Source organism: Gobio gobio (assembly GCF_949357685.1).
Source record: "Gobio gobio genome assembly, chromosome: 2".
Classification (NCBI taxonomy): Eukaryota; Metazoa; Chordata; class Actinopteri; order Cypriniformes; family Gobionidae; genus Gobio; species Gobio gobio.
In genome coordinates, this window is record NC_137098.1 from 53,433,325 (window position 1) to 53,451,054 (window position 17,730).

Genomic DNA, 17,730 nt, shown 5'->3' on the forward strand with positions numbered 1-17,730 from the left:
TCCCCACACGTCATTACAGGAGACACTTCCGTTAGACTGTAAACAATCAGTGAAAGGCTCGCTCTAAGAACGCAGTAAGCTTTTTTGGGGTTTTGAATAACCCCAAAAGTTTAAAAAATTTTTGCAGCAATATTTTGGATGGGTTAAATCACTGTAGTAATATTTGTCTATCTATACTATGTAACGTAGCCTTATTAACTTTAGTATTGAGTGATAATATTTCAAAGTACTTTCCATCATTTTGACATGTAACAAATATTGTATTTACCTGCTTTAGAAAAGTTCCAGAACTCACTGCTAATAGGGATAAGAAGAGAAAAGGGGAGACGGTTACATTTTAAAGCATCAGTTGAAAACACCCCCACCCCCGAAAGAGATTCTTAGTGCATTCCAGTGAATAATTCATGGGATATCCTAAATTAAATCGGGAGAACAGACCACAAATGCCCAGTATGTTATCTTTTTTTCATACTGATACAGTGGAATACAAAGAAAAAACTATAATCAGGAGGGAAAAGAATGCGGCAGACTGAAGGGTTATTGCCACAGATATTCTTGTGATACCATATTACATTAAAATACTAGGCGCTACGTTATTCTTCTGACGTCTGAAAATAAAGCATGAAGGAAAATTGACGGCTCATTCAGTCACACTGACTGATAAGGATTATTTCTTTTAGCGGAACCTCATGATTTGTTTCCGTCTTTTTGAGTGGAAGTTCACCAAACTGTAAGTGAACTTCCACACAGGCATCTGGTCTGATCTGTAGCTGACAGGCACTTCAGCTGCCTGAGTTGTTGTAATCTGTCTGATTTCACAGAGCTCATCTGAAGGAAATGCTCTGTGCTGTCTGGCTCTACAGTGACCATTACAAAAGAATTAAGCCGAACAGCCCAGTCTTTATATAATTTACATTCTCTGTAAATGTTTTTCCCTGTGTTTTGTGTGTTTGTATAGAACCAGCGTCTGAAGGAGATTGGCTTGCATACCCCCTCCGCCTCCCCCAGCACACAGTCTATGGGCAGTGCCAACAACCACAGTGCAGGCATGGACCTGTTCACCAACACCACAAGCCCACCCTCAACAAACAGGTCATTGACATACTGTACATGCTGCAGTAGATATTATACCAAATGATAATACAAAACCCAATACGTCTACAATATGCACTACCCCATGTGACACAGCATAAAAGCAGAAAAAAAATACATGTACATATTGTCAATAAGTCTGAGATTTTGAACAAACTAAAAGATGTCTGGTTGAACTTATACAATGCATTTGGCTCTTTTTGGGTTGTTTGCTGGTCTTTTTTTTTGTCTCGGGGGTATAACCCAAATGTGGCATTGGTGAGAATTAAAAAGCCATGTACCATCTTTGAGAACTGGGGCAGCTTCTAAAGATCAAACCATGACTGTACAGTTAATTCACTAGTATTTCTTAATGTAGTCTGCATAGACAAAGTGAAAAGGAGATCATTGGACAATTTTTGTAGGAAAGCCCCCCAGCTTCTGCTTCAGGTTCCTTTTCAAAATCTACCAAGCCTTTTACAGAACATATAAAGAATGAGAAACATTTTAGACTGTGCTATACAGTACGTGTGAGAGAGGAGGGAGTACTAGACGTTGACTTCTGCAGAAAAAGGACACTCACATCAATACCCGCTGTTTCGATTCTCTCCCTCTTTCTTTCTCGAGTAAATTGATGAAGCCACTCGGCCTGTTGGTGCAATGTCTTGAAACCAATAAAAATCACAGTCCAGTTGCTTTTGACTAAGTTCTTCCAGACATTGTACAATGATCTAGTTTTAATTTCTTAAACTGGGGGAACGGCGTATACATATACTATTGTTAAAAATTTTGCGGACAATAATATTTTTTAACGAAGTCTCACTCAAATAGGCTGCATTTATTTGATCAAAAATATAGTAAAACTGTAGTTTGTCAGACTTTATCATTTAAAGTGTCTGTTGTCTATTTTAATATTTTTTTTACAATTTCATTTATTATTGTGAAGGCACAGAATTTTCATCAGCCATTAATGAAGTCTTCAATGTCACATGATCCTTCAGAAATCATTCTAATATGCAGATTTGGTGCTCAGTTATTAATAATGGTTCTTTTGAATATATTTGGATAATGGAAACCCTTTTTTCAGGATTCTTTTATGAATAGAAACTTGAAATGAATTTTATTTATTTGAAATGGAAATTTACATTGTAAAAGTTTATTGTGTGCTTGCTGAATAAAAGTATTAATTTAAAAAATATTATTTTCCCCAAACTGACACTTGAAAGGAAGTGTGTCTTAATGTTACATCCTTCTTGTAATTTTACATTTATAAGTTGAGAACCTCTGATCTAGTTAATGGAAAACCTTCAAATATTTTCATTCACAATACTCCATTTTCTACAAAAAAAATACACAATATCTGTGGTAGTATTTGAATATATTACTCCTGTACTAAAGTCTCTGTTTTTTTGGGGGGGGTTTTCACAGCATGCCAAACCTCACCAGTGACTTGTTTGACCTCCAACCTGCCTTCATTCCTGCTGTGCAGAGCACTCCTATCTCCACCGCCAGCAGTGCCTGGGGAGGTGCGGCCCACTCCACCCACACACATACACCCCATCACTAATGCCGCCTCTTTTGCTTTACCACTTTAGATCGCTGACCTTTAATTTAGTCCCAGAAAAATCATTAGAACACATCAATCCTTTTTTAACTTGTTCATTTCATTATTTGTTTGTTCATTTGCTAGTTTATTTCTATGTACATTGTCTGTTTCAAATTCTCTTTTTGTAAGCCCTGTCCCAAATCCTGCCCTGAGCCCCTGAGTTTTTGAATGTCTCTTATAGTTACCAATAATGCATTTAGATGATTAAAATACAGTAAAACAGTAATATTGTGAAATATTGCAATTTAAAGTAACTGTTTTCTATTCAAATATTTTAAAATAATTTAAAAAGTAATTTATTCCTGTGATGGCAGTTTTCAGCATCTCCAATCTTCAGTGTCAGATAGTCCTTCAGAAATCATTCTAATATGCTGGTTTCAGCTCAGTTATTAGCAATAATTATTGGTGCTTAGTTATTAATAGTGGTTATTATCATTATCAATGGTAACTCTGACACTGCTTCATATTTTTTTGGAAACATCACATTTTTTTCCTCAGGATTCCTTGAATAGAAAGTTAAATGAGCATTTAAAAAAAATATATATATATTTTAATAATATTTATATTAATAATATTTCACAATAATATAGTTTTTACTGTATTTTTGATTAACTAAATGCAGTCTTGGTAAGATTCTTCTTTCTTAAACATAACTCTTAATTATTCCAAACTTTTTAGACCGTTAGGTAGTAGTTTGCAGTAGTGTTTGCTTTGCAAAAATGCATAATAAGAGTGCATCACGACCGCAAAGGGAGCACTCTTCTAGTTCATAAGATAACAAAAGAGACGCCCAACAATTTTGCGGACTTTACAAACACACTTGAGAGATGTCCACTTCAAGTACGTCATTTAGGACAGTGCTGTAGGAATCATTTTTGAGCATCATGGGACTAGATGAGCAGCTCGCTAGGTTTTGCAACCCAACCAATGTTTTGTCTTGTTTTTTTTATTCTCCGTACCCTTCCATCCTATCGTGTCAGTTTAGAACAATATTTTCTAGATATTGTGAAGCATGACCGGTTTGGGTACCATTCTGCTGAGGAATTCTCGCTGTGGTTGGGAGCTGTGCTTCGTGTCAGAGGTTCGTTTTCAGCAGTTCAGCACATCTGCTGGGGTAGTGTGAATTGAGGACAAAAGGTACAGAGTGTAGACACACTGCCAGACTCTTAACTATGCCAGGATTTGTAGGTCACAGCATGCACTTGGAGCGTGCGCTTTACAGCTAGTGGGCAGGTGCGGCGAGGGCTAGCCAGACGCACAGCGAGATTCAGGCCTCTAGAGACCCACATATACTACTAACAGCGCAAAGACACACCAATGTAGACAGATGGAGAAAATAGTTTTTTTGACTGCTGAGTTATGAGGAGAGGGGTGAGAAAGAGCCACAGGCACAGATTTAAGCTGTATATTGTTATTTACATTATATTGTGCAATAATAATAGGAATCCACTGAAATGTTGGCTGTCTGAAGCACTTCGGCTGAAAAGGGTTTAAGTTTAGTTTATTGATTTTATAAAGCACATTAAAACACAACAGATGTTGAAACCAAAGTGCTGTACAAGAAATATAATTTTTATAGTATTTAATGACATTTTCAGGCAAAAACAGCTTTTAATGGCATCCTCAGATGGATGGAAACTGTTATCAGAAACTTTAATGGACAGGACAAAGTATGCATGTAAAATGGTCCAGGTTTAATTGGGCTGCACGGTTTGGCCCCAAAAAATTATATTGTGATTTATGTTTTTGCGCATGATTTTACGTGTTGAATTTAATGTAGCTGTTTTTTAGATATCCAGGCAAAAGGGCATAAAATAACATTTAAAGTAGCATGTGCAAAAACTACAAACTAAAAAGATTTATAGGCTATTTTAGATTAACAAGCCAGCGATTTAATAGGCCATATCATTACTCAGATTTTATTTAGATGAATGGTGCTGCTCTAGAATCAATTTAAATAGTGGCTCATCAGTGATAAATTGCCAGAAAGGAGGTCTTTACACTACCATTTAAAATTATGGCGACAGTAATGAGAAGGGTTCCGTATGGTCATAAAAAACCTGGAAAAGTTGTCATATTTTAAAATAGCCTGGAAAAATTTTGGAAAAATAAATTAACCAGAAAGTTTTGGAAAATTAATGGAAATTTGTTTCACAAATATGTGTATACATTTTTTTTGTACATTTTGGCGCGGGATCGAGGGTGTATAGCGCAAAATATCAGATCAAATCTGTAATTTGAGTGATTCAGTGGTCCCACGTCTTCTCTATCTCCTCCTTACTCTGCCTCTCTCAAATGGCTTCAAGTCAGCACACCAAGTCTGCAATACAAGCGAGATGTACGTTGTGATTCAAGACTTTTTTTGACACAATTGTCACTTATCAGGCTAGTGTTGTATCGTCAAAAAAGATTATCATTTGCACGTATTTTTAAACCATTGTTACTTGCGCGCTCTCTGAGAGATAAAAAGATACTCAGTCATGTACAAAGCGCGCAGATAAAGCTGCCTCGCAAACAGCGTGCAAGTACCAAATTGAATTATTTATCGTGGCTTATTGCGCTTAAATGGCCAAATACACACAAAATGCAGTATCCTTGTAAACAAAATCAGTTGTCTTTTTGTGTATCAGTATATTGGATCTGTGTATTTGCTCTTAAAGTGTCAGCAGTCTAATAAACCTGCTGCTGTCTTTGTCATTAATGTTAATCAAACAAGACAAACAGATAAAGAGAAAATCACTCTGAATAACTGAATAACATTTGTAACTTTAATTTTAAGGATTAATCTGTTTTTAATTTACAGTGAATGTGAATTATTGTTGTGATTGATTTATTCTCCCCTCCAGGTTGAAAAAAAGCCATAAAAATCAATAGAATATCATTGAAATTGTGATTAGTGAATTGTTCTTTCTAAGAAACTTAATCAATCCTTATCTAATAATCTCAAATGCCTGGAAAAGTCATGGGAGTTAAGTGGTTAAAAGATGAGGGAACTGTATCATAGATATTTTACAGAGCAACAATCATAATGTGTTGTGTGACATCTTTCCATGTTTTGTGTGTGTGTGTGTGTTACTCTCAGGTCTAGAGAGCAGCACTCATCATCCCATGGCTTCCATACCCACCATGAATGTAGATTTTGATGCTGTATTTGGGACTAAAGCTTCCAATAGTGATGTGAAGCCATCAGCTGGTAAAATGTTTCAAAAGTGTGATTTATTAATAACAGCGCTTATTAATCTCTAAAGGTTTGACCCTTGCTGTGGCGCTTAATATCTGCAAAACTTAGTAACCTTCACCCAAAATAAAACTCTTCTGCTGGTTTTGCTGTATGGTGAGTTTGTGGAGCTTTGCTGCTGGAACGCTAAAACAAATTGTGCAGCTGGCTGCAGCACCTGCCCGCCCGACTCGGTTCTGGAGAGATTGGGAACGTTCTTTGGGGAATCGCTCATGTTTTTTTTTTTTCCCCACTTACTTGCTCACTTCGCTGCTCTGTGGCTGTGGACAGTCTGTTATCATCCCTTCATCCATTCTCTCTCTCTCTGTGTCTGTGTGTCTGTGTGTGTCTGTGTGTGTCTGTGTGTGTCTGTGTCTGTGTCTGTGTCTGTGTCTGTGTGTGTGTGTGTGTGTGTGTGTGTGTGTGTGTGTGTGTGTGTGTGTGTGTGTGTGTGTGTGTGTGTGTGTGTGTGTGTGTTAGTGGTGCTGACTGGCATTTTTCTCCATCTGTTAATCGCTTGTCGTTACACTCCTTATCTGAACACAGAACAGACGCACACACATTTCCACTCACAAATATACTCTTTCTCTCTCTCTACCCCTTTTCCTTCCTCTTTTTTATTTCCTTGGCCTCTTTTTTTTCTTACCTTTTGCTTCCCTTCTCCCCCCCCCTTTTTTTGTCTCCACCCACCCCTTTTTCCTCCTTTTTTTCTCTCTTTCCTGGGTTGTGATGGCTGATCTGATGTGGTGAGTGTACTTTTGTTTTTTGTTTTTTCATCTTGGCCTCCTTGTTCCTGCTGGCAAAGCAGTAGAACTGTATAAATATGGCATGTGTCAGCAGACTGTCTCTCTCGCTTTCTCTCGTTTACTAAAATAATTAGCAAAATGCCCTGTGCTATTTACCATTTGAAAGCCATCAGAGGCCTCTTCAATTAATGAAACCTTCCCCAATCAGCTGTTTGAAAGTCAACATGAAATGACATTCACAACACTGTTTTTTTTGTATTGTTTATATACTAATATAGTACAATATTTTTTCAAATTCTATAATATTTCTATTTAGCTTTTTATTTTAGTTTATAAGTTTATAGTATTTATCTGTATATATATATATATATATAATCATATTTTATTTCCGATTTTTTTTTTATTTACTGAAAATTAATCGTTTTAGTTAACAATAGCTAAATATAAATATATAAGCAAATATTCAGTGCAAGACTTAATAAATTGGTTTGTGAAAAGTGGGCAATCCATATAATCCATATAAGAATGTAGAAATTTTAAAAAGGGTGATACTAAAGGTCAAGTTCAGGCTGCATTACCTACAATACATAGCCTAAATAGCTATTGGTTAACATTTTAATCAGTATCCTGTGTTGCCTATGTGATGTCTGCCATAAAGGGGTAAAACATTTTCTTTGAAATTGCTTGCTTTTTAATCATGCACAATAAGACCAGAAACATGTATTAAGAAAGTAAATAGGGCTAATATTTTGCTTTCATGTGAAATGTAATACTTGTATAAGAAGAAAAACAAGACAAAAGGGGATGACATAAATTTCCAGTTTCTTTAAGGGCCCCTGCCATGTTATTTCCTCTTAGATCTCAGTGTGTTTCCTCCCATCCTGACCTCATGCTCTGCTCTACATCTCTGTGGGTCTTTTGTCATGTCATGAGTGGCCTCACAGAGGCTTATCCCCGCTGCTCGCATCATTATAAACATCAGCAGGACTCCAGCACGCTTTCTCTCATCTTACTCCTGTTTCTCTGCTCTATTACACTTACGTTCTAACCAGCCCAATGCGACAAGTTTCCAGCGACTAGCAATTTGTGTGTCCACACTGAAAGTGTAACAGCTGCACGATGTGACATTATCACTATTTGATGTTTCATGTACAGTTATATTGAGGTGTGATGCGCTGATCCTGTTTTTTCTTTCCCAAGGCCAGTAATTGAACTGGTATTGGTCAATTGAGAATACTGATCTGATACTTCTGTACAAATTTAAGTTTATCCTTTTCGGAGCTTAATCAGAACAACCACACCAAACACACAGTCACGTCTAACTAAGACCTATTTCATTTAAAAAAGTAAACGCCGCAGAAATGGAAACCAAACGTACGACAAAACGTCTTTAACAGCTTTTATTGCTGGTCGCTTGATGTGTCGCTTCTGGTTAGGTGCCAGTCTGCAGCAAAAATAAGTGGTTTGTCACTCATAATACTTCAGTGGATTCATCAATGGAATAATCTGTCTTTTTTTTTTTTCAGGTTATGATGCGTTAGGAGACTTGTTGAAGCCCACGGTGACGGTTTTTAGTCAGGCGCCGGTCATGTCCCATCATACAGACAGTAAACTGCTGCCCAATGACCTGGACTCTTCTCTGGCTAACCTCGTAGGCAGTGAGTCCCTCTCCCTCGCAGCATTCTCCGTTTGTTTGTGTGGCTTTCTTTATTTACTTGGTCATAAGTCCCTGACCTTCAAATTGCATTTGTGCTACTCTACTGAACAGAGAGTCAGCAGCCATATGGTGCTAGATGCTATGTGTGTGCTTGCTGGACAGAGATGAATTAAACCCAGCTTAGGGGAAATGAATAGGTCTCTGATGCCTCCACTGCTGTAAGTCTTCCAATATTATGCTGATGTGAGGCTATTTTAACAGTGTTTCTTTCTCGCGCTCTCTTTTTAGACCTGCAGTTTGGGGGAGCACCAGGCAAAAAGTGAGGATTTACATTTAATTATTGGAATCATTTCTGGTTGTGTGCTTTAACCTGTTATAAGAGGCAGTGTCTAGCTTCTCTGACTCTTTTTGTGTGTTTGCATGCAGGTCTGATATGCAGTGGACTCAGCCTGGAGAGAAGAAGTTGACTGGTGGCACTAACTGGCAGTCAAAGACAATGAGCAGCACCACTGCCTGGAGCCCTGCCCCCCTGCCACCTGCTGCCATGCAACCTGCCGCCATGCCCGTGCCACATATGGTGAGAACACACACATGAAAACACACACACGCACACACGCACACACACACACACACACACACACACACACACACACACACTAATATACAGCCATCTAAATATACTTACACTACTGTTCTAAAGATTAGGGTCAGTAAGAAGTCTCTTAAGCTGCATTTATTTGATTAAATATACAGTAAAAACTGTAATATTGTGCATTATTATGATTTAAAATAAATGTTTTCTGATTTAATATATTGTAAATTCGAAATTATTCCGACGATTACGATTATTTATTTGAAATGTATTGTAACAGTATATGTAACAGTCTTTACTGTCACTTTTGATCAAATTAATGCATCCCTGCTGAAAGAAAGTGTTAAAGGATTAGTTCACTTCAGAATTCAAATTTCCTGATAATTTACTCACCACCATGTCATCCAAGATGTTCATGTGTTTCTTTCTTCAGTCGAAAAGAAATAAAGGTTTTTGAGGAAAACATTCCAGGATTTCTCTCCATATAGTGGACTTCAACGGGGTCCAACGGGTTGAAGGTCCAAATTGCAGTTTCATTGCAGCTTCAAAGAGCTCTACACGATCCAAGATGAGGAATTTATCTGGCGAAACAATCTGTAATTTTCAAAAAAAAAAAAAAAGTTTATATACATTTTAACCACAAATGCTGATCTTGCACTAGCGTCCACGACTTCTCGTGTTACATAGTCACGTTGGAAAGGTCACGCGTAACGTAGGCGGAAGTACCGCCTCAGTGTTAACGTGCAAAGACTAAGTCAAACACCCTTTACAAAAGAAAGTAAAACAACAATGTCGGACGATTTTAAAGTTGGAGGAGAAAATGAGATGTAGTTTTTCGCCATACCCTACCTTTTTGAACCGGAGTACACAGACGAACATCATGTCACGCATGGCCTTTCTAACGTGATTATGTAATGCGTGAAGTCGTGGACGCTAGTGCAAGATTCGTGGTTAAAAAGTATTTACATTGTTATTTTTCTTAGAAAATTTGCTAGATTAAGAACCTTATTCCGCAGCTGGGATCGAGCTCAGTGTACAACCCTTTGAAGCTGCATTGAAACTACAATTTGGACCTTCAATCCATTGGACCCCGTTGAAGTCCTGGAATGTTTGACATGAACATCTTGGATTGCATGGGGGTGAGTAAATTATCAGGAAATTTTATTTCTGAAGTGAATTAATCCTTTAATTTCTTACTGACCACAAATGACCACAAAATGTTATTTTGGACAAAGGACACTAAACTGTATAATTTACGAGGCAACTGATTTCCTACATCTTTTTGCTGTTTTTAGTGTCTCTTTATATAAGTCTGCGGTCTATTTCTTCTCACATAACAATAATTTCCACTCAATATTTCATGTCCATTTATTTATTAATACTGTAGCTATGTAAGCAGGTCATAGCAAAATAAACCCCTCCAGTGTATTAAGAGGCCATCACTTCCTGATGTCCTGATCACCCTGTGACCGGATGACTGTACATTTAACCACTACTTAATATATACAGACCTTCTTGCATATGTAAACAGACTTTTTCTCTCACACACACATCATTTCAACTACTCTTAAATGTGCAAATACAAAGGGATCCATCTGTTGGAAACTCAATTAAAATATCCATATTTCATTTAGATTTCCGTAGTAGTGAGATGGCAGTTTTTCTGCTCCTGTTTGCTATTGTATATCTATATTGTGTATCTTCAGGAAATATGAGTACGAGTGGGTTTACTTCCTGTTCTCAAGCTGTGTGTATTGATCCAGTCGGGCAGGTGAGGTGTTAGTGTGTTCTGAGACAGGAAGGAGATGAGATGATTTAGCCGTTTACATGTGTTTTTGGTCTCTCTTCTGTCTCATTCAGTGTAGATTGACCTCTGAACTGCATGAGTTGAGAGAGAGCAGATGTCTGTGAATGACTAACCTTCAATGTCTCTGTATTTCTCCACCTTTTTTTGTGGTCGGCATCTTTCTGGCCTGTTTCTCCCCGCGTCTAACGTCTTCATCTCTCCTCACTCTGTATGTTTCTGTCTTTCTCTCTATCTTCTTTCTTGTGCTTAACCCAGCAGACTGGAATGTTCTATACTAGTTATGTAAGTACCTCCTATAACTGAAAGTTCTATTATCTTCAGCATCGTTTGAGAGGGATCGATTCTCTCTTACACAGACAAATCTCTCTTATTTTCTCACATTCCTCTTTTTCACACTCTCCTTCTCCACACCTTATTTTTAGATTTCTATCTATACCTATTTAGTCTAGTGAATTAAGTTTTCAGTAAAGTGAAGTGAATCATGTGTGAAAATGGTTAATTACTTAGAAAAGTATCTGAACGAAAATGAAACACTATAGTTGTTCATATATATATATATACACATATACATATACATATATATATACACATATACATATACATATACATATACAGGTGCTGGTCATATAATTAGAATATCATCAAAAAGTTGATTTATTTTACTAATTCCATTCAAAAAGTGAAACTTGTATATTATATTCATTCATTACACACAGATTGATATATTTAAAATGTTTATTTCTTTTAATTTTGATGATTATAACTGACAACTAAGGAAAATCCCAAATTCAGTATCTCATAAAATTAGAATATTACTTAAGACCAATACAAAGAAAGGATATTTAGAAATCTTGGCCAACTGAAAAGTATGAACATGAAAAGTATGAGCATGTACAGCAGTCAATACTTAGTTGGGGCTCCTTTTGCCTGAATTACTGCAGCAATGCAGTGTGGCATGGAGTCGATCAGTCTGTGGCACTGCTCAGGTGTTATGAGAGCCCAGGTTGCTCTGATAGTGGCCTTCAGCTCTTCTGCATTGTTGGTTCTGGCATATCGCATCTTCCTCTTCACAATACCCCATAGATTTTCTATTGGGTTAAGGTCAGGCGAGTTTGCTGGCCAATTAAGAACAGGGATACCATGGTCCTAATGCTGCCTTCACGTGCTATCGGAAATTTCCTACTTCCCACTTCTGAAGTCGTGAATACGAGCTCATCACATTAAAATTTTGACTTGACAGGTCGTTCATGTCCAATTTTTAACTAGGAAACTCGTATTTACGAGAATTCCTATAGCATGTGAAGGCAGCCTTAAACCAGGTACTGGTTGCTTTGGCACTGTGTGCAGGTGCCAAGTCCTGTTGGAAAATGAAATCTGCATCTCCATGAAGTTGGTCAGCAGCAGGAAGCATGAAGTGCTCTAAAACTTCCTGGTATACGGCTGCGTTGACCTTTGACCTCAGAAAACACAGCGGACCAACACCAGCAGATGACATGGCACCCCAAACCATCACTGACTGTGGAAACTTTACACTGGACCTCAAGCAATGTGGTTTGTGTGTCTCTCCTCTCTTCCTCCAGACTGTGGGACCCTGATTTCCAAAGGAAATGCAAAATTTACTTTCATCAGAGAACATAACTTTGGACCACTCAGCAGCAGTCCAGTCCTTTTTGTCTTCTGACGCTGTCTGTTGTTCAAGAGTGGCTTGACACAAGTATTGCGACAGCTGAAACCCATGTCTTGCATACGTCTGTGCGTAGTGGTTCTTGAAGCACTGTCTCCAGCTGCAGTCCACTCTTTGTGAATCTCCCCAACATTTTTGAATGGGTTTTGTTTCACAATCCTCTCCAGGTTGCGGTTATCCCTATTGCTTGTACACTTTTTTTTCTACCACATCTTTTCCTTCCCTTCGCCTCTATTAATGTGCTTGGACACAGAGCTCTGTGAACAGCCAGCCTTTTTTGCGATGACCTTTTGTGTCTTGCCCTCCTTGTGCAAGGTGTCAATTGTTTGTCTTTTGGACAACTGTCAAGTCAGCAGTCTTCCCCATGATTGTGTAGCCTACAGAACTAGACTGAGAGACCATTTAAATGCCTTTGCAGGTGTTTTGAGTTAATTAGCTGATTAGAGTGTGGCACCAGGTGTCTTCAATATTGAACCTTTTCACAATATTCTAATTTTCTGAGATACTGAATTTGGGATTTTCCTTAGATGTCTGTTATAATCATCAAAATTAAAAGAAATAAACGTTTGAAATATATCATATATGTCTGTGTGTAATGAATTAATATAATATACAAGTTTCACTTTTTGAATGGAATTAGTGAAATAAATAAACTTGAAGATATTCTAATTATATGACATGCACCTGTGTGTGTGTGTGTATATATATATTATAATTATATATTATAATAATATAATATAATATAATATAATATAATATAATATAATATATATATATATATATATATATATATATATATATATATATATATATATATATATATATATATATATATATATATATATATATATATATATATATATATATATATATATATATATATACATACATACACAGGGAGTGCAGAATTATTAGGCACGTTGATTTTCTGATCATATTTTTTTTCCAGGCACATTTGACCAATTCCAAACCACAGTAATCCTAATAACTACTATTGATTTAGTATTTAATAATGTATAAGTGATATATAATTGTTCATGAAGGCTGGAAATGAAAATCACCTTATATTCAGGTGTGCAGAATTATTAGGCATGTTTTCTTTTACAGATAAATTGAGCCAAAAAAGAGATTTAACTCAGACTGAAAAGTCAAAAAGTATTAAATGCCCATGAGAGGGATGCAATACTAATGCAATACTAGACATTGCAGTTAAGGCATGACCATTGGACAGTGAAATGCTCGTTGGGTCAGCAGGGTCAGACAAAAACAGGTGGTGAAGAAAAGACACCTGTTAACTGCAAAAGAATTAAGAATTAAGGTGAAGAATTAAGGGTGAAACCATCAGGAACCCTTTAGTCTCCAGCGCCACCATTTTCCAAAGCTGCAACCTACCTGGAGTCTCCAGAAGTGCAAGGTGTCAGGATCTCAGAGACTTCAGTTAGGTAAAGAATCCTAAAAAATGACCCCCACTAGATAAGAATCACAAGCTGAAGTGTTGTAAAATACATGAAGAAGGTTTTTTTATAGGCTTTATGGACAGATAGGTTGAGAGTAACTCTTGAAGGACCAGCACCACATCCTCTAGTACCACTGTTTGAAGAATTCATCTTCCAGAATCTGGCAGTACGTTTTGGGAGTTCATTTTTAGTCCATCTCTGCAAAACGGACTTCAGGATGGACTAAAATAAACTCCCAAAACGTACTGCCAGATTCTGGAAGATGAATTCTTCAAACAGTGGTACTAGAGGATGTGGTGCTGGTCCTTCAACCTATCTATACCTACCTATAGTCACTCTCAACCTATCTGTCCATAAAGCCTATAAAAAAACCTTCTTCATGTATTTTACAACACTTCAGCTTGTGATTCTTATCTAGTGGGGTCATTTTTTAGGATTCTTCACCTAACTGAAGTCTCTGAGATCCTGACACCTTGCACTTCTGGAGACTCCAGGTAGGTTGCAGCTTTGGAAAATGGTGGCGCTGGAGACTAAAGGGTTCCTGATGGTTTCACCCTGAATTCTTCACCTTAATTCTTAATTCTTTTGCAGTTAACAGGTGTCTTTTCTCCGCCACATGTTTTTGTCTGACCCTGCTGACCCAATAAGCATTTCACTGTCCAATGGTCACGCCTTAACTGCAATGTCTAGTATTGCATTAGTATTGCATCCTTCTCATGGGCATTTAATACTTTTTGACTTTTCAGTCTGAGTTAAATCTCTTTTTTGGCTCAATTTATCTGTAAAAGAAAACATGCCTAATAATTCTGCACACCTGAATATAAGGTGATTTTCATTTCCAGCCTTCATGAACAATTATATATCACTTATACATTATTAAATACTAAATCAATAGTAGTTATTAGGATTACTGTGGTTATATATATATATATATATATATATATATATATATATATATATATATATATATATATATATATATATATATATATATATATATATATATATATATATATATATATATATATATATATATATATATATATATATATATATATATATATATATATATATATAATAAGGTGTTTGGTCAGTTTAATACATGTTTATGTTAATAATAAATCATGTGTATTATGACTTTTTGATCTTGAGCTTGTTTGCCACAGTGGCTTTTTATAATGCACTATCGAGACTAATTGAAAAACAATAGTTTGATGTCTCTGAAACTCAGGTTCCAGGCCATATGACCCAAATGCAATTTTCACATTCTGTGTGAAGAGGCTGAAAATTGATACTCTGTTTGAATAGACCTTTACTCTGACTTCCAACACCCTCTTTTTCCAGTTCATGCCTGAAAAATACAGAAAATATCATTTGTTGATTTCCCTGTGACATATAGATGTTTGTTCGGTCTCTCGTGCCCTTTCTGTAGCATTGGATGCATTCATCTTTTGAAGCCTTGACTTGCAAACCAGACCTGTGCAAATGTGTGTGCTTAGGGGCTGCGTTTTACGTAACCTGCTTACGATTCAAAACTGATGAATACATGCCGTGTTCAGAATAAGGTGTCAAATAAGGTGTTAGGCTTTTAAGTGCACGACAGTTATTCAGGTTGGTCAGTGTTTTATGGAAAACTATTTCAGACATACACTACCATTCAAAAGTTAGTTTAATGTTTTGCAAAGGCTACATTTATTGGATCAAAATACAGTGAAAATAGTAATATTGTGAAATATTATTACAATTTTATAATGACTGTTTTCTATTTTGATATATATTTTAAAATGTAACCTATTCCATTCCAGTCGTCAGTATCACTGAGATCCTTCAGAAATCATTCTAATATGTTTTGCTGCTCAATACTTTTGTGAAAGTGAAAACCATGGATTATTTGATGAATTGAAAGTTAAAATGAAAAGCATTTATTTGAAACATTCTTTTGTAACATTATAAATGTCTTCACTCTCAATTTTGATAAATTTAATGTCCTTGCTGAATAAAAGTATTAACTTCTTTAAAAAGAAAAAAATTAAATAATCACACTGACCCCAAACTTTTAAAGGTTAGTCTATTGTAAGAAGACAATGCTGCTGTGATGCCGAATTTTTGTTTTGTTTTGGCTGAGACCAAACATTTTTTAAAATCACATTTTATGCATTGTTCAGTGAAATTTTTAGTAATTGGTATGTGTCAAAATCCTTGAGTCATGTTTTTGCGCCATTGTTGCATGTGTTGAATAGACCAGTCCAGGCATCTGTGCAGGAGAGTTTAAGTATCTCTGACCTGTCGTGGGTACAAAAGGTGCAATTAAACCAGATCTTTAAATGAACCAGACATAATTAGTGAGCACAATGGTGTTGAATGAGCATACAGTAGTGTTTGGTCACTATGTCATTGTTTGTTTAATCAGTGCAGCATTGTTTGGTCAGTCAGCACATTGATGGTTGATTTGTGACTTCTTCTTTTTTTACCCACAGGCTCCTGCTCCCATGGCGTTTCCCATGACAACACCTCAAGTGCCTGTGTATGGAATGGTGAGCATTGTGACCTTGCAGTGGCTACTTGGATATTATGTAGATTAATTAAATGGTTAATAGCTGAAAAGAAAATAACACTGAATTATGTTTGGGTGAGTTTAGGTCCCTCCTCAGCTGGGACAGATGGGAGGGGTTCAAGTGATGACCCAACAACCCATGTTGTACAACCAGGCTGTTCTCAGACCCACTAACCCTTTCAACCCCATCCCCGGAGCCCAGGTACACACACACACACAAACACGCACCAGTTAATCCACTTATATCACGCACATTGGTCTCGCATGCATTTAATCCATACATTAGTGCTCTAATACAACAAACTTTCATACCGGTAGTTATCTCTCAGTTGAACAACAGACTGAAACTTAAAGGTGCAGTGTGTCAATTCTAGTGGTGAGGTTGTGAATTGCAATTGGCCACCGCTAACCCCTCCCTTTCGGAGCACATAGAGAAGCTACGGTGGCCGACACAGGACCAAGATATAGTCATCTGAGACAGCAGAGGGTAGCTAGCACTAGAGCAGTTTGTCCGTTTAGGGCTACTGTAGAAACGTTACGGCGCAAAATGGTGACTTCACTGTAAGGGGGACCCGCGGTGTATGTAGATAGAAATGGCTCATTCTAAGGTAATAAAAACATAACATAACCACTGAAAACATAGTTATGTATATTATATATCATTTCTGTCAATAGATCCTCATAAATACTACACACTGCACCTTTAACGCTGAAAAGCCTAATAGACCTTCTACTATTTATGTCATCAATATTAAACAATCAGAATTGAATTAATTTTATTGGTTTTAATGGTAATGAAGGTTTTTTTTTTTTTCATTTTGCAATACTGTTACTGTCTTTTTTGTCTTTTTTTTTTTTTTTTAAGAATCCGGTAACACTTTACAATAAGGTTGTATTAGTTAACATTAGTTAATGCATTAGTTAACATGAACAACACCTCTGTTCAGCATTAGTTTATCTTTGTTAACGTTAGTTAATATAAATACAGCTGTTCATGGTTTGTTCATGCAAGTTCACAGAGCATTAACTAATGTTAGCAAGATTTTAATAATGCATTAGTAAATGTTGAAATTAACATTAGCAAAGATAAATAAATGCTTCATAAGTGCAGTTCATTATTAGTCCATGTTAACTAATGTAGTTAACTAATGAACCTTATTGTAAAGTGTTACCAAAAATCCTAAAAAACATTTTTTTACACAACTGTTTTCAACATTGATAATAACCATAAATGTTACGTTACATTATATTAGAATGATTTATGTCACATATGTAGTCATGTGACACTGAAGATGCTGAAAATTCAGCTTTGCATCACAGGAATAAATTATATTCAAAT

General features: G+C 36.5%; 1 protein-coding gene across 4 annotated transcripts in view; it reads left to right on the top strand.

Annotated features, from left to right (window-relative positions):
• LOC307121960 (phosphatidylinositol-binding clathrin assembly protein) overlaps nucleotides 1–17,730 on the top strand; it is an 80,055-nt gene that overhangs the window by 58,341 nt on the left and 3,984 nt on the right. For 2 of the 4 annotated variants that reach the window (XM_079809750.1, XM_079809748.1), the window contains 8 exons: nucleotides 959–1,092; nucleotides 2,500–2,597; nucleotides 5,760–5,870; nucleotides 8,167–8,298; nucleotides 8,586–8,616; nucleotides 8,724–8,874; nucleotides 16,315–16,371; nucleotides 16,477–16,593. In XM_079809750.1, coding sequence (XP_079665876.1) covers nucleotides 959–1,092; nucleotides 2,500–2,597; nucleotides 5,760–5,870; nucleotides 8,167–8,298; nucleotides 8,586–8,616; nucleotides 8,724–8,874; nucleotides 16,315–16,371; nucleotides 16,477–16,593 — 831 coding nt within the window. The remainder of the gene's footprint in view (nucleotides 1–958; nucleotides 1,093–2,499; nucleotides 2,598–5,759; nucleotides 5,871–8,166; nucleotides 8,299–8,585; nucleotides 8,617–8,723; nucleotides 8,875–16,314; nucleotides 16,372–16,476; nucleotides 16,594–17,730) is intronic. The other 2 variants (XM_079809749.1, XM_079809751.1) reach the window with 1 other exon arrangement.